Raw genomic sequence first — 24,417 nt, 5'->3', positions numbered from 1 at the left:
GACTTAAAAAAGCCAGACTACGGTTTGCAACTGCACATGGGGACAAAGATCGTACTTTTTGGAGAAATGTTGTCTGGTCTGATGAAACAAAAATAGAACTGTTTGGCCATAATGACCATCATTATGTTTGGAGGGAAAAGGGGGAAGCTTGCAAGCCGAAGAACACGATCCCAACCGTGAAGCACATCGTCATGTTGTGGGGTGCTTTGCTGCAGGAGGGACTGGTGCACTTCACAAAATAGATGGCATCATGAGGTACGAAAATGATGTGGATATATTGAAGCAACATCTCAAGACATCAGTCAGGAAGTTAAATCTTTGTCGCAAATGGGTCTTCCAAATGATCAATGACCCCAAGCATACTTCCAAAGTTGTGGAAAAATGGCTTAAGGACAACAAAGTCAAGGTATTGGAGTGGCCATCACAAAGCCCTGACCTCAATCCTATAGACATTTTGTGGGCAGAACTGAAAAAGCATGTGTGAGCAAGGAGGCCTACAAACCTGTTTCAGTTACACCAGCAATCCTACCAAATACTAATTGAATGTATGTAAACTTCTGTCCCACTGGGAATGTGATGAAAGAAATAAAAGCTGAAATAAATCATTATCTCTACTATTATTCTGACATTTTACATTATTTAAATAAAGTGGTGATCCTAACTGACCTAAGACAGGGAATTTTTACTGGGATTAAATGTCAGGAATTGTGGAAAAACTGAGTCTAAATGTAGTTGGCTAAGGTGTATGTAAACTTCTGACTTGAACTGTACATATAGGTAGAGGTAAAGTGACTAGGCAATGGGATAGATAATAAACAGTAGCAGCAGCTTATGTGATGAGTCAAAAGGGCCAATGCAGATGGTCCGGGTAGCTATTGGTCAACTATTTAACTAACCATTTATAGCAGTCTTATAGCTTGGGGATAGAAGCTGTTCAGGGTTCTGTTGGTCTTGTTGGTTCATTTTCCTTTCTCTGACATTCGGGATACAGACTCTGTCAATGTCAAGGTGTTTTATGTTCTTGTTTTCCTTGGGAATAGCCACCTTCAAATGTAAAAAATGTCATTTCATCTGGGTGCACTTAAAATGAATAATAAAATGTGCAGACGTCTGAGCTAGTAGATAACATTCATTCCTTTCTTCAATCGCCATTCAGGTGGGTTTCTGGAGGGAGATGTGAGTGTTCTTCCATACACTTAAGAGAAGAATAATTGGTTTTGTTTCTATGGTTTCAACTTTTGGTTCAATATTTGCCTCACTTTCTGTTTCTCTTTCTCTCCCCGACCCATCTCTCTTGCCAGGATCTGTCCAGTCTGCACCCAGACTGCGAGTATATATTACAGCTGGAGAGAGAGGAGCGGCATTGTCTTCAATACATCGCAGAGCATGACAACAACCACAGTACACTAGGTATCCGTGTCACTATCGTCTTAGAATGAGCCATTACATTTTCTCACTCTCCAGTTTACTGCTCATCTCAATGAATAGTCAGTCATGATATGATATATAGTATGTTCACATGTAAACTGTAATGATCTTCGTCTGTTGTTTGTAGAAAGTCAGACCGAAATGCAGCGTGTAGGTTACTCATGACTTTTAATGAAGAAAATACGGTACATGAAATAACTGAAAATACGAAAACAAAGGAGAGAAACTAATACAGCCTATCTGGTGACTAACACAAAGACAGGTACAATCACCCACGAAATACAACGCGCACTCAAGCTACCTAAATACGGTTCCCAATCCGAGACAACTAGAATCAGCTGACTCCAATTAGGAATCGCCTCAGGCAGCCAAGCCTAACTAGACACACCCCTACTAATACACACTCCCAATTAATACAAACCCCAATACGAAATACAACATATAAACCCATGTCACACCCTGGCCTACCCAAACATATAACAAAAACACAAGATACAATGACCAAGGCGTGACATAAACATGAGAGTCGGGCATTGAATAAATGGTTTATAGACAATAGTTTGTTGAAAGACCAGATTCCAAAACAATTCTAGTGTAAAAGTGGTAAGTCTATTATAAAATGTCAAAAGAGAGCAGCTACAGTGCATAGTTGAGGTGAACTATCCCTTTAAGGCCTATATACAGTGCATAGTTGAGGTGAGCTATCCCTTTAAGGTCTATATACAGTGCATAGTTGAGGTGAGCTATTCCTTTAAGGTCTATATACAGTGCATAGTTGAGGTTATCCCTTTAAGGTCTATATACAGTGCATAGTTGAGGTGAGCTATCCCTTTAAGGTCTATATACAGTGCATAGTTGAGGTGAGCTATCCCTTTAAGGTCTATATACAGTGCATAGTTGAGGTGAGCTATCCCTTTAAGGTCTATATACAGTGCATAGTTGAGGTGAGCTATCCCTTTAAGGTCTATATACAGTGCATAGTTGAGGTGAGCTATCCCTTTAAGGTCTATATACAGTGCATAGTTGAGGTGAGCTATTCCTTTAAGGTCTATATACACTGCATTCATAAAGTATTCAGACCCCTTCCCTTTTTTCACATTTTGTTACATTACAGCCTTATTATAAAATGGATTAAAATACTTTTTTCCCCATCATCAATCTACACACAATACCCCACAATGATAAATAGAAAAACAGGTGTTTAGACATTTTTGCAAATGTATAAAAAATAAAAAAATTAAATACATGATTTACATAACAATTCAGACCCTTTGCTATGAGACTCAAAGTTGAGCTCAGATGCATCATGTTTCCATTGATCATCCTTGAGATGTTTCTACAACTTGGGAGTCCACCTGTGGTATATTCAATTGATTGGACATGATTTGGAAAGGCACACACCTGTTTATATAAGGTCCCACAATTAACGGTGCATGTCAGCGCAAATACCAAGCCAGCCATGAGGTCGAAGTGACCAAGAACCCAATGGTCAATCTGACAGATTCAGAATTCGTCTTTGGCGATGGGAGAACCTTCCAGAAGGACAATTATCTCTGCAACACACCACCAATCAGGCCTTTATGGTAGAGTGGCCAGACAGAAGCCACTCCTCAGTAAAAGGCACATGACAGCCCACTTGGAGTTTGCCAAAAGTCACCTAAAGGTCTCCAGACCATGAGAAACGAGATTCTCTGGTCTGATGGAATCAAGATTGAACTCTTTGGCCTGAATGCCAAGCATCATGTCTGGAGGAGACCTGGCACCATCCCTATGGTTAAGCATGGTGGTGGTAGCATGGGGGATGTGGGGATGTTTTTCAGCGGCAGGGACTGTGAGGCTAGTCAGGGAAAGATGAATAGAGCAAAGAGATCCTTGATGAAAACCTGCTCCAGAGCGCTCAGGACCTCAGACTGGGGTGAAGGTTCACCTTCAATGAGGACAACGACACTAAGCACACAGACAAGACAAGGCCGGAGTGGCTTCGGGACAGGTCTCTGAATGTCCTTGAGTGGCACAGCGCAGAATGCTCAATGAGGTTAAGATGAATCCTAGACTAACAGAAATCTCTGGAATATGCTAACATCTCTGTTGACGAGTCTACGATACGTAAAACACTAAACAAAAATGGTGTTCATGGGAGGACACCACGGAAGAAGCCACTGCTGTCCAAAAAACATTGCTGCACTTCTGAAGTTTGTATAAGTGCACCTGATTGTTCCACAGCTACTGGAAAAATATTCTCTGGACAGATGAAACTACAGTTGAGTTGTTTGGAAGGAACTCACAACACTATGTGAGGAGAAAAAAGGGCACAGCACACCAACATCAAAACCTCATCCAACTGTAAAGTATGGTGGAGGGAGCATCAGGATTTGGGGCTGCCTCAGGGCCTGGACAGCTTGCAATCATCGACAGAGAAATTAATTCCCAAGTTTATCAAGACATTTTGCAGGAGAATGTTAGGCTATCCGCCCGCCAATTGAAGCTCAACAGAAGTTGAGTGATGCAACAGGACAACAACCTAAAACACGGAAGTAAATCAACAACAGAATGGCTTCAACAGAATAAAATACGCCTTCTGGAATGGCCCAGTCAGAGTCCTGACCTCAACCCGATTGAGATGCTGTGGCATGACCTCAAGAGAGGACGTTCACACCAAACGTCCCAAGAATATTGCTGAACTGAAACAGTTTTGTAAAGAGGAATGGTCCAAAATTCCTCCTGACCGTTGTGCAGGTCTGATCCGCAACTACAGAAATGTTTGGTTGAGGTTATTGCTGCCAAAGGAGGGTCAAACCAAAAAATCTAACATTTGGTATCGTCTTCACCATCACTCCACCCCTATCCGATGGCCAGTGCAAGTATCAACCACATTGCATCCAACACCTCCAAGGGTTCACATACTTTTTCCACCCTGCACTGTGAATGTTTTCATGGTGTGTTCAATAAAGATATGGTTCCGGCACAGCCAGAAGAGGACTGGCCACCCCACATAGCCTGGCTCCTCTCTAGGTTTCTTCCTAGGTTTTGGCCTTTCTAGGGAGTTTTTCCTAGCCACCGTGCTTTTACACCTGCATTGTTTGCTGTTTGGGGTTTTAGGCTGGGTTTCTGTACAGCACTTTGAGATATCAGCTGATGTACGAAGGGCTATATAAATAAATTTGATTTGATTTGATTTGATATGAAAACGTCTAATTGTTTGTGTGTTATTAGTAGTTTTATGAATGAATGTACTGTAGACTAGACATCATCATCTCTCTCTCTCTCTCTCTCTCTCTCTGGAAGGTTGTCTACCGTTCTGGGACTCTGTGGTGTGCTGGCCATATGCTGCAGTTGGGGAGATGATCAACACAACCTGTCCTGCTGTCTTCTCTTTTGGGGGAATAACACAGGTGCAGATGACATTTGTTTATCAGTTCACATAGTGGTTGGAGATGTACTGATGTGTATGTGACAGTACTGTATAACCTTTGGCCTCTACCTCAGCAGGGTCAGTCAGCAGAAACTGCACCAGCATCGGATGGTCACGCCCCTTCCCCCGTACCACACGGCCTGTAGTGTGGGCGACGACGTTCCCATTCCAGAGGTGAAAGAGAGTTTAGAGATAAGGTTCAGGGGTAGGGATGCGAAGGGAGAGTATATTACTGGAAATTTACCAGTAAACAACCAGAATTTTGGTAACTTTCAAGGAATATATGAATTTATCGATGACATCTAGTTGCCTTTTTGGGTATTTATTACAAAATTATTACAAGTGTTTGTTATTATCTCTGTCCCTCTGTGTGGCCCCATCACATGTAAAATATATATAACATCAAATAAGATTATTTAAAAATTGTAAAAACCATGATAAAGCTGTAAACATTATCCTAAATATAAACCATCAATGTAGTGAACACCATTGGTTTTCAGGGTTTCATAGTGAAATAAATAGTATGGTGTTTAATATGTCAATGTTGTAAATGTTTTGGGGCCAAACTGGTGGCAGTTGTGAAAAAAACCTATAGCTGGAAATCTCATTCAAGTCATGGGACTGATATTATCATCATGAGCAATTGGTTTTCTACCCAAAGTTGCAAAGACAATTTTATAAAACACAAGAGACCAGAAAAATAGATAAAATGGTGTGGTGGCAGTAGCAGGAACAGCGACATCTAGTGGGCAACACTTGGTACTTCCACACTAATTTATGGTAAAGATTGCAAGTGACTTCAATGGCTAATTTCTCTGAACAGGGGGGGGATGAAAATCACCATGTTCAAAGGGAGTGCATTACAAAGGTTGAAGTATCAATACTCTAAGCAACAGCTCCATAATACTTTCAATCAATCAAATGTATTTAAAAAGCCCTTCTTACATCAACAGATGTCACAAAGTGCTTATAGGTAAACCTAGCCTAAAACCACAAAGAGCAAGCAATGCAGATATACAGTAGACGCACGGTGGCTAGGAAAAAAAAACTAGAAAGCAGGAACCTCGCTGTGCCTGTGGAGATTAAAAGAGTACATGTAAATTAAGACTAGACTGTTCCTCAAGATGTTCAAACGTTCCTAGATGACCAGCAGTGTCAGATAATAATTACAGTGGTTGTAGAGGGTGTAACAGGTCAGCACCTCAGGAGTAAATGTCAGTTGGCTTTTCATAGCCGAGCATTCAGAGGGCGAGACAGCAGATGTGGCAGAGAGAGATGGAGGGTTAAAACATCAGTTCCGGGATAAAGTAGCAGGTCCGATGAACAGGTCCGGTGAACAGGTCCGGTGAACAGGTCCGGTGAACAGGTCCGATGAACAGGTCCGGTGAACAGGTCCGGTGAACAGGTCCAGTGAACAGGTCCAGTGAACAGGTCCGATGAACAGGTCCGATGAACAGGTCCGGTTCCATAGCAGCAGGCAGAACAGCAGAAAGGTCGACTGGGGAAGGGGACAGTCAGGAGTTGTCAGGCCAGGTTGTCCTGAGGCATGGTCCTAGGGCCTAGGTCCTCTGCGAGCGAAGAGAGAGATGGAAGAATTAGTGGAAGCATGCTTAAGATCACACAAGAAACCAGATAAGGCAGGAAAATTTCACCAGATAAAACAGACTAACTCTTTGGGGGGGTGTAACGTCAGTGACTTGACTCCTGTCAAGGGACGGCATGGGAGAGCACTAGCAAGCCAGTGACTCAGCCCCCTGCTGTTAAATATAAGTAAAACTAAATGCATGCTTTTCAACCGATCACTGCCTGCACCTGCCCGCCCGTCCAGCATCACTACTCTGGATAGTGTTTCAGGAATTATCTTATCTGTTTCTAACTACAGAAACGATTTCAGAATAATCTGAGTGGGTGTCATGGCTTGCTGAAATGACATGGAATGACCCCAGAGCCTCAAAGCTGATCTAGGATCAGGTCCCCCTGTTCATATAATTGTACTTATTATGATCTAAAATAGAGAACTGGTCCTAAATGAGCACCCGTACTCTGAGAGGCTTCATTAGTACAGGTCCTGGTGTCAAGTGGGAGTGCCGATATAAGATCTGTTTGTTTTTAGATCATAATGAACAAAAGTATATGGACACGCTGATCTTAGATCAGTTCCACTACTCTGAGCCTGAATATGAGTTCTGATCTCTATGTGAAAACTATGCAGGATTCCTACTTTGCCACTGTCAAGCTGATCTACACCATCGGCTACGGCACCTCCCTGGTCTTCCTCTTCATCGCCGTGGTGATCCTATTGCTCTTCAGGTAGGAGGAGGTCAAAGGTCACAACAGGAGATTGTTTTGAGGTCGTTGTTGGGTGAAGAAAAAGAATGGCTAGAATTTGGAGGGGAGGGCATACTAAAGCCGAGTGGTATAATTTATGATCTCAGTAACAAACACCTGCTAACGCCAGCACGCACTCTATCTCTATCTCTCTCTCTTTCTCTCTGTCAATTCAATTTCAATTTAAGGGCTTTACTGGCATGGGAATCATATGTTAACATTGCCAGAGCAAGTGAAGTAGATAAACAAAAGTGAAATAAACAATTAACAGTAAAAATTACACTTCCAAAAGAATAAAGATATTCAAATGTCATATTATGTGCAAATAGTTAAAGTACAAAAGGGAAAATAAATAAATACACATACAGAAGTTTCAAAACAATAAAGACATTACAAATGTCATATTATATATATATATATATATATATATACAGTGTTGTAACAATGTACATATGGTTAAAGAACACAGTGGAAAATAAATAAGCATAAATATGGGTTGTATCTACAATGGTGTTTGTTCTTCACTGGTTGCCCTTTTCTTGTGGCAACAGGTCAGGTTTTCTGCCACTGTGTACTCTCTGTTTAGGGCCAAATAGCATTCTAGTTTGCTCTGTTTTTTGTTATTTTTTTCCAATGTGTCAAGTTATGATTTTTTAGTTCTCATGATTTTGTGTTGTTGTCCTCGGGCTCTGTGGGGTGTGTTTGTGAAGGGGTCTCTTCTCAACACATAATTTTGTGTTGTTGTCCTCGGGCTCTGTGGGGTGTGTTTGTGAAGGGGGTCTCTTCTCAACACATGATTGTTTCTAAACCTGAGGCTCCCCTATTGTTGTACTATTCTCCTTGACCTCATTTTAATGTCTTTCAATTGTTGGTTGAGAAGTGTGGTCCTTCGTCCTGACAGTGTTTCGTGTGTGTGTGTGTGGTCCGTTGTCCTAACAATGTTTTGTGTGTGTGTCCTCTGTCCTGACGGTGTTGTGGGTGTGTGTTCTTTGTCCTGATGGTGTTGTGTGTGTAATCCGTTGTCCTGACAGGGGTGTGTGTGTGTGTGTGTGTGTGTGTGTGTGTGTGTGTGTGTGTGTGTGTGTGTGTGTGTGTGTGTGTGCGTGTGTGCGTGCGTGCGTGCGTGCGTGCGTGCGTGCGTGCGTGCGTGCGTGCGTGCGTGCGTGCGTGTGTGTGTGTGTGTGTGTGTGTGTGTGTGTGTGTGTGTGTGTGTGTGTGGTCCTTTTGTATTTGTATTTATTATGGATTAGCTGTTGCCCATTAGCAGTTGCCAAGGCAGCAGCAACTCTTCCTGGAGTCCAGCAAAATTAAGGCAGTTATACATTTTAAAAACATTACAATACATGCTCCGAGTGGCGCAGCGGTCCAAGGCACTGCATCTCAGTGCAAGAGGCATCACTACAGTCCCTGGTTCAGATCCAGGCTGTATCACATCCGGCTGTGATTGTGAATCCCATAGGGCGGCGCACAATTGGCCCAGCGTCGTCCGGGTTTGGCTAGGGTAGGCCATCATTGTAATCATTGTAAACAGTTAAATAAAGGTTAAATATAAAATCATTACAGATTTCACAACATAAATGTGTGCCCTCAGGCCTCCATTCTACTACCACATATCTACAACACAAAATCCATGTGTGTATGTTATCATGTGTTTGTATGCATGTTTCTGTGTTTGTGTTGCTTCGCAGTCCCCGCTGTTCCATAAGGTGTATATTTATCTGTTTTTTAAATCTAATTTTACTGCTGGCATGAGTTACTTGATTGGAATAGAGTTCCATGTAGTCATGGCTCTGTAGTACTGTGGGCCTCTTCTGGACTTGGGGACTGTGAAGAGGCCTCTTGTGGCATGTCTTGTGGGGTATGGATGGGTGTCCAGGCTGTGCGCCAGTAGTTCAAACAGACAACTCAGTGCATTCAACATGTCAATACCTCTCACAAATACAAGTAGTGATGAAGTCAATCTCTCCTCAACTTTGAGCCAGGAGAGATTGACATGCATATTATTATTATTTCATTTGATTTGATTTGTTAGCTCTCTGTGTTCATCGAACTGCCATCTGTTCTGAGCCATTTGCAATGGCTCCTCTTTGTGGCACCTGACCCCATGACTGAACAGTAGTCAAGGTGCGACAAAACTAGGGCCTGTAGGACCCGCCTTGTTGATAGTGCCGTTAAGAAGGTAGAGCAGCGCTTTATTATAGACGGACTTCTCCCCATCCTAGCTGCTGTTGTATCAATATGCTTTGACCATGACAGTTTACAATCCAGGGTTACTCCAAGCAGTTTAGTCACCTCAACTTGCTCAATTTCCATATTATTTAGTGAATGATGTGCCAAATACAATGCTTTTAGTTCTTGAAATATTTAAGACTAACTTATTCCTTGCCATGCATTCTGAAACTAACTGCAGCTCTCTGTTAAGTGTTGCTGTCATTTCAGTCACTTGTGGTACAGTAGATGTGTATAGCGTTGAGTCATCCGCATATATACACACACTGGCTTTACTCAAAGCCAGTGGCATGTCGTTAGTAAAGTTTCAAAAGACAGCTGCCCTGGGGCATCCCTGATTCTACCTGGATGAGAGGCTTCCATTAAAGAGCACCCTCTGTGTTCTGTTTGACAGGTAACTCTTTATCCACAATAAAGCAGGGGTGTAAAGCCATAATACATACGTTTCTCCAGGAACAGACTATGATCTATAATGTCAAAAGCCGCACTGAAGTCTAACAAAACAGCCCCCACAATTATTTTATAATCAATTTCTCTCAGCCAGTCATTTGTGTACATGCTGTTCTTGTTGGATGTCCTTCCCTATAAGTGTGCTGAAAGTCTTGTCAATTTCTTTACTGTAAAATAGCATTTTATCTGGTCAAACACAATTTTTACTAAGGGTTGGTAACAGGCTGATTGGTTGGCTATTTGAGCCAGTAAAGGGGGCTTTCCTATTCTTAGGTAGGGGAATAACTTTTGCTTCCCTCCAGGCCTGAGGGCACACACTTTCTAGTAGGCTTAAGTTGAAGATTGTCCTGATGGTGTTGTGTGTGTGTGCGGTCCTTTGCCCTGACTGTGTTTTGTGTGTGTGTGGTCCTTTGTCCTGACTGTGTTTTGTGTGTGTGTGGTCCTTTGCCCTGACTGTGTTTTGTGTGTGCGGTCCTTGGTCCTGACCGTGCTTTGTGTTTAACCTGCGGTCCTTGGTCCTGACCGTGCTTTGTGTTTGCCCTGTGGTCCTTGGTCCTGACTGTGCTTTGTGTTTGCCCTGCGGTCCTTGGTCCTGACCCTGCTTTTTGTTTAACCTGCGGTCCTTGGTCCTGACCGTGCTTTGTGTTTAACCTGCGGTCCTTAGTCCTGACCCTGCTTTGCGTTTGCCTTATGGTCCTTCGTCCTGACCGTGCTTTGTGTTTGCCCTGCGGTCCTTGGTCCTGACCCTGCTTTGTGTTTAACCTGTGGTCCTTGGTCCTGACCCTGCTTTGTGTTTAACCTGCGGTCCTTGGTCCTGACTGTGTTCTGTGGTTCTTCCCAGGAGGCTTCACTGTGCCAGGAACTATATTCACATCCAGCTGTTTGTCACCTTCATGCTAAAGGCGGTGGCTGTGTTCATCAAGGACGCCACACTATTCGCCAGCGACGACACCAACCACTGCACCCTCTCCACCGTAAGTCAACCACTGCACCCTGTTAACCATAAATCAACCAATGCACCCTGTCCACCGTAAATCAACCACTGCACCTTCCACTTCCCACTACTGTTACCTCTCTTTCTCAATCTTCCTTCCCATGCCCTCTCTCTCTCTCTCTGATTGTCTTTCTCAATGACCTCTTCCCTGGTTTTCCCTCTCTCTCTCTCTCTGATTGTCTTTCTCAATGACCTCTTCCCTGGTTTTCCCTCTCTCCAGGCAGCCTGTAAGGCATCAGTGGCCTTCTGTCACTACTGTGTCATGACTAACTTCTTCTGGCTCCTGGTTGAGGCCCTCTACCTCAACTCACTGCTCCTCTCCTCCTTCCACCACTACCGTCGCTGCCTCTGGGGCTTTGGCCTGCTGGGCTGGGGTAAGCACTTTCCACCTCGCCCCTGTCTGTCTGTACTAATTCCTTTAGTTCATTTAAGAGCCATTTGTTTATGTGGCTTGGGTTCGTGGTGTGTCACTATTCAAATCCTGTTTGATATTCATTCCACTATGCGCTTTAAAATGAATTCAAATGAACTCAAACTGTGCAAAACAAAATATCACTTGCTTACTATTTTTAAATGGCACAAATAACTCTCTAGACAGGAGTAAACTTTCATTATGGAACAATCTAAGTTAAACTTAGTGGCCTGTGGCAAATCTCACTGGTATTTTGGATTGGATTAAGAGTTTAATAATACCCCCCCCTATGCTGTCTAGTGATGCATGCTTATTACAGTTATTAATCATCTGAGATACATATTTTTTCTTCGATGGGGTGCCTCCTTGATATGCATATGAATCAAGAGATTGATAATGAATAGTTCTGCCACCATTTCTCCCGCAATCAGATCATGATGCACATTCTGCTGAGATGTGAACAGCAGGTGTTTCCCACTCAGTTAATGAAATGCTTAAATACATTACTTTTACCATTTCAATGCTTGGTCCTTAGACATTCAGGTGTATTTAACTGAAGCAGAACGGGGAGTAGGTTACCGAGAAGTTCTAGTAAAACCTGTCCAGCTACTGCAAGTAGTACTTAGTTCTATGTTCTCCATAATTACTCAGTAAGTGCTACATCTCAGCATATAATTGTTACATCCCACCGACTAGTCCAAAATGTGCATCTTATTTTCTATAATTACTATATGTCACTCATGTTCAGCCAAACAGCACATTCCATCTTCACAAACGTTTACATTTGCCTCCACTCATTACATTAACATTATGATTTCACATGAACATGTTTCCTTTTCAAGTTGATTCTTGGCCTTCATTTTTTAGGTGTACCCATCATCTTCACAGTCATATGGATTGGGTCCAGGGTGTATTTTGAGGATACTGAGTGAGTATTACTCTGTCATTCTCTCACAGTACTGTATAGTGCATTTGGAAAGTATTCAGACCCCTTCACATTTTTACATTACAACCTTATTCTAAAATTGATGAAAATGATTTATTTTCCTCAAACTCCACACAATAAATACCCCATAATGACAAAGCAAAAACAGGTTGTAACGGGTGTCGTCTTCTGAAGAGGAGGAATCGGACCAAAGCGCAGCGTGGTAAGTGTTCATGACTTTTTATTAAACAGAACACTGAAACAAAAATGACAAAGTGAATAAACAAAACCGAAACAGTACTGTCAGGTGCAAAACACTAAACAGAAAACAACTATCCACAAAACCTCGATGGGAAAAAGCTACCTAAGTATGGTTCCCAATCAGAAACAATGATAGTCAACTGTCCCTGATGGAGAACCATACCCGGCCAAAACAAAGAAATACAAAACATAGAAAAAATAACATAGAATGCCCACCCAAATCACACCCTGACCAAACCAAAATAGAGACATAAAAAGCTCTCTACGGTTCTGCTATGACCAGCGAGGAGCCCGGATCTCAATCCCGTTGAGCACTGGGACCTGGGACCTGTTGAATCGGAGGGTGAGGGCAAGGGCCATTCCCCCCAGAAATGTCCGCGAACTTGAAGGTGCCTTGGTGGAAGAGTGGGGTAACATCTCACAGCAAGAACGGGCAAATCTGGTTCAGGCCATGAGGAGGAGATGCACTGCAGTACTTAATGCAGCTGGTGGCCACACCAGATACCGACTGTTACTTTTGATTTATTTTGACCCCCCACCCTTTGTTACGGGACACATTATTCACATAGTCACATGTCTGTGGAACTTGTTCAGTTTATGTTTCAGTTGTTGAATCTTGTTATGATTATACAAATATTTACACATGTTCAGTTTGCTGAAAATAAACGCAGTTGACAGTGAGAGGACGTTTCTTTTTTTGCTGAGGTTACATACTGTAGGTATTCAGACCCTTTGCTATGAGAATTGAAATTGAGCTCAGGTGCATCCTGTTTCCATTAATCATCCTTGCAATGTTTTTACAACTTAATTGGAGTCCACCTCCAATTAAAGACAGGATTGTGTTGGTACCCCTACCAGATCTGGGTAGGTGTACCAAAGTATTTCTGCAGCATTGAAGGTCCCCAAAAACACAGTGGCCTTCATCATTCTTAAATGGAAGAAGTTTGGAACCACAAAGACTCTTCCTAGAGCTGGCGATCCGGGTAAACTGAGCAATCGGGGAGAAGGGCCTTGGCGTGACCAACAACCCGATGGTCACTCTGACAGAGCTTCAGAGTTCCTCTGTGAAGATGGGAGAACCTTGCAGAAGGACAACCATCTCTTCAGCACTCCACCAATCAGGCCTTTATGGTAGAGTTGCCAGACGGGCGCCACTCCACAGTAAAAGACACATGACAGCCCACTTGGGGCAAAGGTTCACCTTCCAACAGGACAAGAACCCTAAGCACACAGCCAAGACAATGCAGGACTGGCTTCGGGACAAGTCTCTGAATGTCCCTGAGTGTCTCAGCCAGAGGCCAGACTTGAACCTGATCTCTGAAGAAACATGTAAATAGCTGTGCAGCAACGCTCCCTATCTAACCTGACAGAGCTGGAGAGGATCTGCAGAGAAGTATGGTAGAAAGTCTTCAGATACAGGTGTGCCAAACTCTTAGCGTCATACCCAAGAAGACTCGAGGCTGTAATTGCTAACAAAGGTGCTTCAACAAAGTACTGAGTAAAGGGTCTGAATACTTATGTAAATGTGAAGTTTATTTTTAATACATTTGCAAAAATGTCTACATCTGTTTTTGCTTGGTCATTATGGGGTATTGTACTGTGTGTAGATTTATGAGGGTGAAAAATATATGTAATAACTTTTAGAATAAGGCTATAATGTAACAAAATGTGGAAGAAGTCAAGGGATCTGAATACTTTCCGAATGCACTGTATACCTGATAACCCGAATCGGATCCTGTCCTCAATTGAAGCCATTTTCTTTCCTCTGGAAAATGTGCTACTCGCTATTCTCAGTAGGGTTGTACCGTCAGTGTTTACATGGAACTATAATATTCACTGAGAAAGACTCTAGTGACTCTTACTCCCACCAGAGAGTTCTGTCTGACCGGTCGTTCGCATCTCCTCCTATAGATGCTGGGACATCAATGAGGACTCCCCCTATTGGTGGATCGTAAAAGGGCCAATTGTTGTTTCTATTGGGGTGAGTAGACCCTACAGGGGTGCAGTCATTCATACACCATGTGTCATATTTTAAAGGGAGATACTTACTCATTATAGGCCATTTATATCATGTCATTGTTCAATTCTCCTTTCTGACTAGCTTGAAGGGCATTCTAGAGTACACATTATTTAAAGAGGAACTTAAAGCATTAACTACTTTGCAGATATTAAACAAACAAACAATCATAATATCAGTCAAAAATATATAATTCCCAGTTTATGCCTCAAAACCAACTTTAAGAGGTTATAAAAATAGGTTATATTTCACAAATTCCATGACGTACAGTAAGACATTGTTGGCAGAATAGATGGATGCAGTTCAATGCATAATTAATATAATTCATCAATACATTTCTTTGTAGTCCCAAAAATATCAGGTTGTAAATCACAGCTGTCCTGGTACATTGTTTGCTGTCTCCATTCAGGATGCACTGGTTCAGTTTCAATGACTCAATATTTTGAACAGAAACGGACAGATGTAACTAAAGGCTGGGAATGTCAATACAATCAAACTAGCAAGGGCAATGATCAAAGGTAAGTCATAACGTGGCTAATAGGCTAGCGCACACGCAAGGCCTGCGGGCCGAATAGGACACACAAGGCCTGCGGACCGAATAGGACACACAAGGCCTGCGGACCGAATAGGACACACAAGGCCTGCGGGCCGAATAGGACACACAAGGCCTGCGGGCCGAATAGGACACACAAGGCCTGCGGGCCGAATAGGACACACAAGGCCTGCGGGCCGAATAGGACACACAAGGCCTGCGGGCCGAATAGGACACACAAGGCCTGCGGGCCGAATAGGACACACAAGGCCTGCGGGCCGAATAGGACACACAAGGCCTGCGGGCCGAATAGGACACACAAGGCCTGCGGGCCGAATAGGACACACAAGGCCTGCGGGCCGAATAGGACACACAAGGCCAGCAGCGTAGCCTAGTGGTTAGAGCGTTGGACTAGTAACCGGAAGGTTGTGAGTTCAAACCCCCGAGCTGACAAGGTACAAATCTGTCGTGCAGAACTGTTCCCAGGCCGTCATTGAAAATAAGAATATGTTCTTAACTGACTTGCCTGGTTAAATAAAGGTAAAAATAAATATATATTTTTTTTAAAGGCCTGCGGACCGAATAGGACACACAAGGCCTGCGGGCCGAATAGGACACACAAGGCCTGCGGGCCGAATAGGACAGTATAAATGAGTCAACAGTTGAGTCATCTAGTAATTACAGCCTGATGTGCTTGCATCAGTGTATTCAAATTCAATTGTGCTGCTTTCGTGTGTCCCATTTACAGCACACAGTGGAGGGAAAGTGTACAGGCGCATGCCACAGTCCTAGCTAGGCTACTAAAATGTTGTAGTCTGGCTTTGGTCTTTTGTTAAAGCTTGAGAATGAATAACTAAAAAACTAAACCTGCAACAAAACACCATGAATAGGCCTATGACAGCAACATTTGAGCAGTAGCCTAGGCTAGCTATTCAACTACAATACATTGAGTGCACCATATAGCAAATGTTTTTTTTAAAAGTGTCATTCTTCCTGGAGGTGTAAATAGACCAATTTGAACAATATTTCATGTTGCTAAAACAGTCAGTTCCACTTTAAACAATAAGGCACATGAGGCAGTGCTATATCTTGAATACTGGAATGTATTCTGTACTGTGATACAGAACTGGTCATCCATTCTAAACAAAATGGTGGCTACGCAGGCTGAATAACGTTCTTGTCACTTGCTAGCTAATTAGCAAACTTCAGCTAACTCATTCACGTCAAACATTGAACCAGTTTTTTCCCCTCATATAACTAGGCAAGTCAGTTAAGAACATTCTTATTTACAATGATGGCCTACCCCAGCCAAACCCTGTCCTAAACCGGATGATGCTGGGCCAATTGTGCGCTGCCCTATGGGACTCCTGATTACTTGCGGTTGTGATACAGCCTCGGGATCAAACCTGGGTCTGTAGTGACGCCTCTAGCACTGCAATGCAGTGCCTTGGACCTCTGCGCCACTCGGGGCCCCCCAATGACACTACACAAGCTGCATTTGAGTTTGTTTGATCATTTTATCTATTGCCATTTTCTTGGACATGTCCCATAATAATGACGTTGATGCATAATTTCAACTGGCTCAGATAAAGTTAGAGTGAACAGTGCCCAGACCAGATTATGTATGTTCTTCAGAGATCAAAATTCAACAGTGAAATGTTTCCAGACAGGCAGACCTCAAGGTTCATATTAACCTCTGCTTTACCAAACTAAATACTAGACTGGAAGCAAGGGGGGATAATGTGAGTTGATATAAATACACAAGATGATTCAGACAGCTACATGAACATGACATTATGTAATAATTTGGGAATCATTTTCAATACAGCAAGGCTTGGAACGCTGCTCATCCAATCAGTATTCCCTATATAAACTGGGTGGTTCGAGCCCTGAATCAATACAGCAAGGCTTGAACGCTGCTCATCCAATCAGTATTCCCTATATAAACGCTGCTCATCCAATCAGTATTCCCTATATAAACTGGGTGGTTCGAGCCCTGAATCAATACAGCAAGGCTTGGAACGCTGCTCATCCAATCAGTATTCCCTATATAAACTACAGCAAGGCTTGGAACGCTGCTCATCCAATGGTTCGAGCCCTGAATCAATACAGCAAGGCTTGGAACGCTGCTCATCCAATCAGTATTCCCTATATAAACTGGGCTGGTATATAAACGAGCCCTGAATCAATACAGCAAGGCTTGGAACGCTGCAATCAGTATTCCAATCAGTATTCCAAGGCTTGGAACGCTGCTATAAATTCCCTAAACTGGGTTCGAGCCCTGAATGCTGATTGCCGTTGTGCCCAAGAACAACCCTTAGCAGTGGTATATTGGCCATATACCACACCTCCTCGGGCCTTACTGCTTAAATAACGTATGGTACAGTATGTCAGCATGGTAGAATTCAATGGCTATAGTTCATTCTTACATGTTCTATGTTTGAGCTGCTTTTGAAAGCAAACGTCAAATTGAAAACAGTACAGGCATTGTTGAATTAAATTGTCATAATAGCAAGCTAGGACTGATGGTTAAGTTAGCTAAACTGGCAAGTCTGTTTGGTTACCAAGGCAACTTCAGTGGCGGTTGAAGACATTTCTTGCTGCAAATGTGTTAAATTATAGCCACGGTATAAAAAGGATAATCAACTTGTGTCTTTGCTTTCTCTGAAAACTAATGCAACTCTTTGGAAGGTTCGTTCCACCAAAGATTTTTATAACTAAACCAATAGCCCACAGCCTGTCGTTTCCAATGGCAACACAAGTCATAGTGGGCAGAACAAGCAAGAAGATGGGCAGAGCCCAAAGGGTAAAGTCTCTGTGCCACTCTGTTCATATGATTCTAGTTTGGGTAAAGTCTCTGTGCCACTCTGTTCATATGATTCTAGTTTGGGTAAAGTCTCTGTGTCACTCTGTTCATATGATTCTAGTTTGGGTAAAGTCTCTGTGTCACTCTGTTCATATGATTCTAGTTTGGGTAAAGTCTTAGTCCACTCTGTTCATATGATTCTAGTTTGGGTAAAGTCTTAGTCCACTCTGTTCATATGATTCTAGTTTGGGTAAAGTCTCTGTGCCACTCTGTTCATATGATTCTAGTTTGGGTAAAGTCTTAGTCCACTCTGTTCATATGATTCTAGTTTGGGTAAAGTCTCTGTGCCACTCTGTTCATATGATTCTAGTTTGGGTAAAGTCTTAGTCCACTCTGTTCATATGATTCTAGTTTGGGTAAAGTCTCTGTGCCACTCTGTTCATATGATTCTAGTTTGGGTAAAGTCTCTGTGTCACTGTTCATATGATTCTAGTTTGGGTAAAGTCTCTGTGCCACTCTGTTCATATGATTCTAGTTTGGGTAAAGTCTTAGTCCACTCTGTTCATATGATTCTAGTTTGGGTAAAGTCTCTGTGTCACTCTGTTCATATGATTCTAGTTTGGGTAAAGTCTCTGTGCCACTCTGTTCATATGATTCTAGTTTGGGTAAAGTCTTAGTCCACTCTGTTCATATGATTCTAGTTTGGGTAAAGTCTCTGTGTCACTCTGTTCATATGATTCTAGTTTGGGTAAAGTCTCTGTGCCACTCTGTTCATATGATTCTAGTTTGGGTAAAGTCTTAGTCCACTCTGTTCATATGATTCTAGTTTGGGTAAAGTCTTAGTCCACTCTGTTCATATGATTCTAGTTTGGGTAAAGTCTCTGTGCCACTCTGTTCATATGATTCTAGTTTGGGTAAAGTCTCTGTGCCACTCTGTTCATATGATTCTAGTTTGGGTAAAGTCTCTGTGTCACTGTTCATATGATTCTAGTTTGGGTAAAGTCTCTGTGCCACTCTGTTCATATGATTCTAGTTTGGGTAAAGTCTTAGTCCACTCTGTTCATATGATTCTAGTTTGGGCCACTCTGTTCATATGATTCTAGTTTGGGTAAAGTCTCTGTGTCACTCTGTTCATATGATTCTAGTTTGGGTAAAGTCTCTGTGCCACTCTGTTCATATGATTCTAGTTTGGGTAAAGTCTTAGTCCACTCTGTTCATATGATTCTAGTTTGGGTAAAGTCTTAGTCCACTCTGTTCATATGATTCTAGTTTGGGTAAAGTCTCTGTGCCACTCTGTTCATATGATTCTAGTTTGGGTAAAGTCTCTGTGCCACTCTGTTCATATGATTCTAGTTTGGGTAAAGTCTCTGTGCCACTCTGTTCATATGATTCTAGTTTGGGTAAAGTCTTAGTCCACTCTGTTCATATGATTCTAGTTTGGGTAAAGTCTTAGTCCACTCTGTTCATATGATTCTAGTTTGGGTAAAGTCTTAGTCCACTCTGTTCATATGATTCTAGTTTGGGTAAAGTCTTAGTCCACTCTGTTCATATGATTCTAGTTTGGGTAAAGTCTCTGTGCCACTCTGTTCATATGATTCTAGTTTGGGTAAAGTCTTAGTCCACTCTGTTCATATGATTCTAGTTTGGGTAAAGTCTTAGTCCACTCTGTTCATATGATTCTAGTTTGGGTAAAGTCTTAGTCCACTCTGTTCATATGATTCTAGTTTGGGTAAAGTCTTAGTCCACTCTGTTCATATGATTCTAGTTTGGGTAAAGTCTCTGTGCCACTCTGTTCATATGATTCTAGTTTGGGTAAAGTCTTAGTCCACTCTGTTCATATGATTCTAGTTTGGGTAAAGTCTCTGTGCCACTCTGTTCATATGATTCTAGTTTGGGTAAAGTCTCTGTGCCACTCTGTTCATATGATTCTAGTTTGGGTAAAGTCTCTGTGCCACTCTGTTCATATGATTCTAGTTTGGGTAAAGTCTTAGTCCACTCTGTTCATATGATTCTAGTTTGGGTAAAGTCTCTGTGCCACTCTGTTCATATGATTCTAGTTTGGGTAAAGTCTCTGTGCCACTCTGTTCATATGATTCTAGTTTGGGTAAAGTCTTAGTCCACTCTGTTCATATGATTCTAGTTTGGGTAAAGTCTTAGTCCACTCTGTTCATATGATTCTAGTTTGGGTAAAGTCTCTGTGCCACTCTGTTCATATGATTCTAGTTTGGGTAAAGTCTTAGTCCACTCTGTTCATATGATTCTAGTTTGGGTAAAGTCTTAGTCCACTCTGTTCATATGATTCTAGTTTGGGTAAAGTCTTAGTCCACTCTGTTCATATGATTCTAGTTTGGGTAAAGTCTCTGTGCCACTCTGTTCATATGATTCTAGTTTGGGTGCCAAAGTCTTAAAGTCCACTCTGTTCATATGATTCTAGTTTGGGTAAAGTCTTAGTCCACTCTGTTCATATGATTCTAGTTTGGGTAAAGTCTCTGTGCCACTCTGTTCATATGATTCTAGTTTGGGTAAAGTCTCTGTGCCACTCTGTTCATATGATTCTAGTTTGGGTAAAGTCTCTGTGCCACTCTGTTCATATGATTCTAGTTTGGGTAAAGTTTGGGTAAAGTCTCTGTGCCACTCTGTTCATATGATTCTAGTTTGGGTAAAGTCTCTGTGCCACTCTGTTCATATGATTCTAGTTTGGGGAACAGAAAACTGTATTGAGATCAAATGTTTCATTGATGAGAAAATGTGCAGAATGTCGGACAAAATCCATCTCACGCCATCTTCTCCCACTGCCGGCCAATGGGCTTCCTCTCGCTACCATATTTGGTAGTGAGTGGAAACGCCAAGCGGATGCTTCACGTTCATACATCCAGTGAAATATCCGTCTCATTGTTCTGTGGTTCCACTCAGCTAGCGCGTCGTGGAACACGTTCCATGTCACTCATTATTTTCCATAGAATGCATAGCCTTATCCCTTACTTATGTGACAGGGAACTTGTGATTGTTTTTTGCCTACTTTTAAAGAAAGTTAATGCTTTATTCTGATATTTCTCAATTGATCTCTGTCAATTCTAGGCAGGGAAAATTGTCCTGAATCCATACCAAGTACAGATTGATTTTCCTGTTGCCATGGCAATGCAAGTTGCAACTCAGAAAAGGAGGGATATTGTTTAGTTTACTTCATTGAATCCCCTTGGGAAGATTGTCTCCAAGTTTTTTTTATAGTTGTACTCATGTTGTGTTACTGTAAAGCACTCAGACACTGTGGATAAAAAAAGGGCTTTATAAAATGATTGATAGAATTTTTATTAAATCAACAGGTCAATTTCATCCTCTTTCTGAACATCATCAAAATCCTGATACAGAAACTGAACCCTCGTCTGATCCAGTTCAATAACTCCGACAACTACAGGTGAGGTTTCTTTTTCTTCCTTTGGATGATACAAGAATGGATCGATATGGGAGAGATGATTTGATTGGGCAGTTCCAATGGGAAGTTACTGTCTGGAAAAGACAGGAAGAGACAATTATAGGATACAATCTAGATTATATCTACTGTTCCATCAATTATGATGTCTGTCTACAACAGATAAATGGGAGATCACATTGCACCACCTTTAACTTTCCCTCACAAATCTGAGAGCACTAACAGGTGAAAACAATGGTGGAAAATCTACCCATTACTTACCTATCCAGTCTCTTGATATCCAGGAAGGAGAGTAGTCAAGGGCTGAAGGAAACATGTTTTTGTAATGGAATGCTTCCAATGTGGGCAAGGTCTAATTCACCCACCTGGAACCTACACCACTTCACCACTCAAGAGGCTTAGTAGATGAATACCTTATTGGAGGGCAGTGCAGAGTAATTGACTAGAGCCCTAAAAGCCCTCATGCATATGTAGGCCCTATTATATTCTCAAAGGTCAGTGAAGTAGACTTTAAAAAAGACATGAACATCTATAATATCATACCAGTATTTTCCCACTCGTAAATTACTTTGAAATGCATTATTGTACACAATCACAGTTACTCCAACATTTCGCTATACACCCGCTAAATGTGTGTATGCGACCAATTCATTTGATAAACATGAACATCCCCCAGAGCTTATTACTCAAACGTATTTTCTCTTCCCTCTCTGCTAGACGGCTGACTAAGTCAACCCTGCTCCTCATCCCCCTCTTCGGGACCCCCTACATGGTGTTTAACTTCCTACCTGACTACTTCAATATTAGCGTGCGCCTCTGGTTCGAGCTCTGCATGGGGTCCTTTCAGGTACTCTGATCCACACACACACACACACACACACACACACACACACACACACCAGGATTTCCGATGGAAAATGTGGGCTCCGGAAACTTGACCGGAAGCCTTTACATTTACCGGTCATTTAAGAAATGTACCGGATCCATATTGGTTGGGCAACCTGAGGGGCATCCACTCACTGTGCTCAAAATTCCAGTCACATTTACTTTATGGAAATTCATCTTAACGCAAAATATAACAGCATGCGGCATTCTAACCGAATTCTGATGAGCAATTTGAAGACGTTAGAATAAATAGGTGGGGCATCTATAAAGATAGGGAAGCTAGAAGTTCCCTAAATAGCTTACTCCTCTATCCATAAACAAATATAATCATTCAAAATAGGCTACTACACCAGAAAGCATGATTTGGCCACAGAGGATCATTGGCTTATTTTTTTTTTTAAAGCTGCGGGTTGTTTTAGATCGCATAGCCTACAGTCGGAAAGGGCTTGCAATTTGGCCAGAGCGCTCGGCAAATACCAAATAGAAAAACAGTTTGGAAAGCGAAATGACTATTGCTGTAAATATAAGAATGAAAAGAGTCGATCTTTTAATAAGCAAAATGTGCAATTTAATTGAGCGAAAAGTAGCCTCTTATTGGCACCAGCGGAGAACATCTGCTATGTCCCCCTCCGCGAGTGAAGTCCGTCTAGTTGCTTATGCGAGTTTCAATTTACCATTTGAAAAAAATAGTATTTTTACACACCAATGCTTTTAGAATTGTTGTGCACTGATGTGTCTTATTGAGGCACGTTTCACTCTCGCTACAGCGACTGCTATTTCAATCAATGAATAGGCTAAAATGCATTATTTCGCAATGGATTTCTTTCCCCTCTTCTCCTGGACAATAGACTGGTGCCAATTTAATTCATCTGCTTTTATTTTTAATAGATCAATAGCCAGCCATTACCGGCTAAAGAAAACACTGACACAGTCTTATGAAGTGGATATGTTGCCTCAAAATGTGTTGTGGCATGTACATCGTATGTAATGAATATTTATATACATCTAATTTACATAAATTATTCCTGGGATGGATAGCACTTTTACAGCCTGTAAAAAAGGCATCAGAATATTAAAAAAGAGCAGTTACTTACATGAACAATTCTCAAGCTATGTAAAGCCTGATAATCATAGCATATTCGTTTTTCAGTTGGCCTTTTACATAACTTATAAAAATCTGATCAAATAAAATTGGATAACATCCCCAAAAATGTCCCCAAAAGCTACAAAAGAGCAAAATGTGAATCTGTAAATAACTTTGTAAGATATTCAAATGAGATAATGGTGGGTAGCCTCCCTCTCCTCCCTTCATTATATCTCTGCAGAACCATCTTTGTTTCGGCGACGGTCTTAGTTTTTCCGACGAGACTGACACGACCCGCCATTTACAACTGCCGCTGAGAAACCAGGGGAGACTGAAGAACTAACACTAATTACTAATTGCCAAGCACAGGTGGAGAGCACACCTCCCTGTACTAATTGCTGATTGCCTAAGAGAGTAGAAACCATTCCCCCACAATAAAGTCACTGATTACCAAAACAAGTCACAAATTGCCCTGCCGGTTGATTCTGGTGAATGTGTCAACAATGATCTGCAAGTTATGAGCAGTCAGCAGTTCACACCACAAGTAGGCAACTGGGGAGAAACACAGCAGATGGCCCTAGATAGCAAAAAGACAGTACTAGACAACATATAAAGACAACAATTATACTTATCAAATATAGAAAAATAAACCGTTAGTTTATTCCTGTTTCTCATAGTTGCCTATCATAAATGAGCTCTAATACAGGCTTTGTTCATGGGAAGAGTGAGAAACTGATTCGTGCCACGTCTTTAGGTTCTAAAGGCGACAGGAAAAGCAGGAGAGTTTAGACAGTGCCTGCATCCCAAATGGCGCCCTATTTTAGGGCCCTACTTTTGATCAGATCCCTAGTGCACTATGTTGGGAATTACAACCAGTCTCATCAACTAGTTCAACACTAGCATAGCTTACAACGAGCTCATTAACAAGCACAATACATATTTGCGGTCGTTCAGCTGTTGACGCTATGGCTGAATCTGTGCAGCAATATATAATATACATTTTATGGCTTTATATACAATTATACTTGCAACAATTATACTTCACAATTATACTTCTCTTAAATTTTGAGGGACATCTGGGTACTTAAAATCTATAAATATTGAGTTATTGATGATATATCCTCTGTCTTGTAGGGGCTGATAGTAGCTATCCTCTACTGCTTTCTCAATCAAGAGGTGAGTAGCCTTCACTGACATTCCAACAATAATAAACACCAACCATTC

General features: G+C 41.8%; 1 protein-coding gene across 1 annotated transcript in view; it reads left to right on the top strand.

Moving 5' to 3' along the window:
* The first annotated feature begins 853 nt into the window (after positions 1 to 853).
* LOC123995685 (growth hormone-releasing hormone receptor-like) overlaps positions 854 to 24,417 on the top strand; it is a 27,697-nt gene continuing 4,133 nt past the window's right edge. The window contains 14 exon segments of the mRNA XM_046299350.1: positions 854 to 868; positions 1,302 to 1,410; positions 4,714 to 4,800; positions 4,803 to 4,820; positions 4,918 to 4,953; positions 4,956 to 5,014; positions 7,053 to 7,150; positions 10,689 to 10,821; positions 11,062 to 11,215; positions 12,121 to 12,181; positions 14,351 to 14,420; positions 21,118 to 21,209; positions 21,942 to 22,071; positions 24,328 to 24,369. Coding sequence (XP_046155306.1) covers positions 854 to 868; positions 1,302 to 1,410; positions 4,714 to 4,800; positions 4,803 to 4,820; positions 4,918 to 4,953; positions 4,956 to 5,014; positions 7,053 to 7,150; positions 10,689 to 10,821; positions 11,062 to 11,215; positions 12,121 to 12,181; positions 14,351 to 14,420; positions 21,118 to 21,209; positions 21,942 to 22,071; positions 24,328 to 24,369 — 1,104 coding nt within the window.

Source organism: Oncorhynchus gorbuscha, linkage group LG02, assembly GCF_021184085.1.
Source record: "Oncorhynchus gorbuscha isolate QuinsamMale2020 ecotype Even-year linkage group LG02, OgorEven_v1.0, whole genome shotgun sequence".
In the NCBI taxonomy this organism is placed as follows: Eukaryota; Metazoa; Chordata; class Actinopteri; order Salmoniformes; family Salmonidae; genus Oncorhynchus; species Oncorhynchus gorbuscha.
The sequence above is the reverse complement of the archived record's forward strand: the minus strand, read 5'-3'. Positions and strand labels throughout refer to the sequence as shown.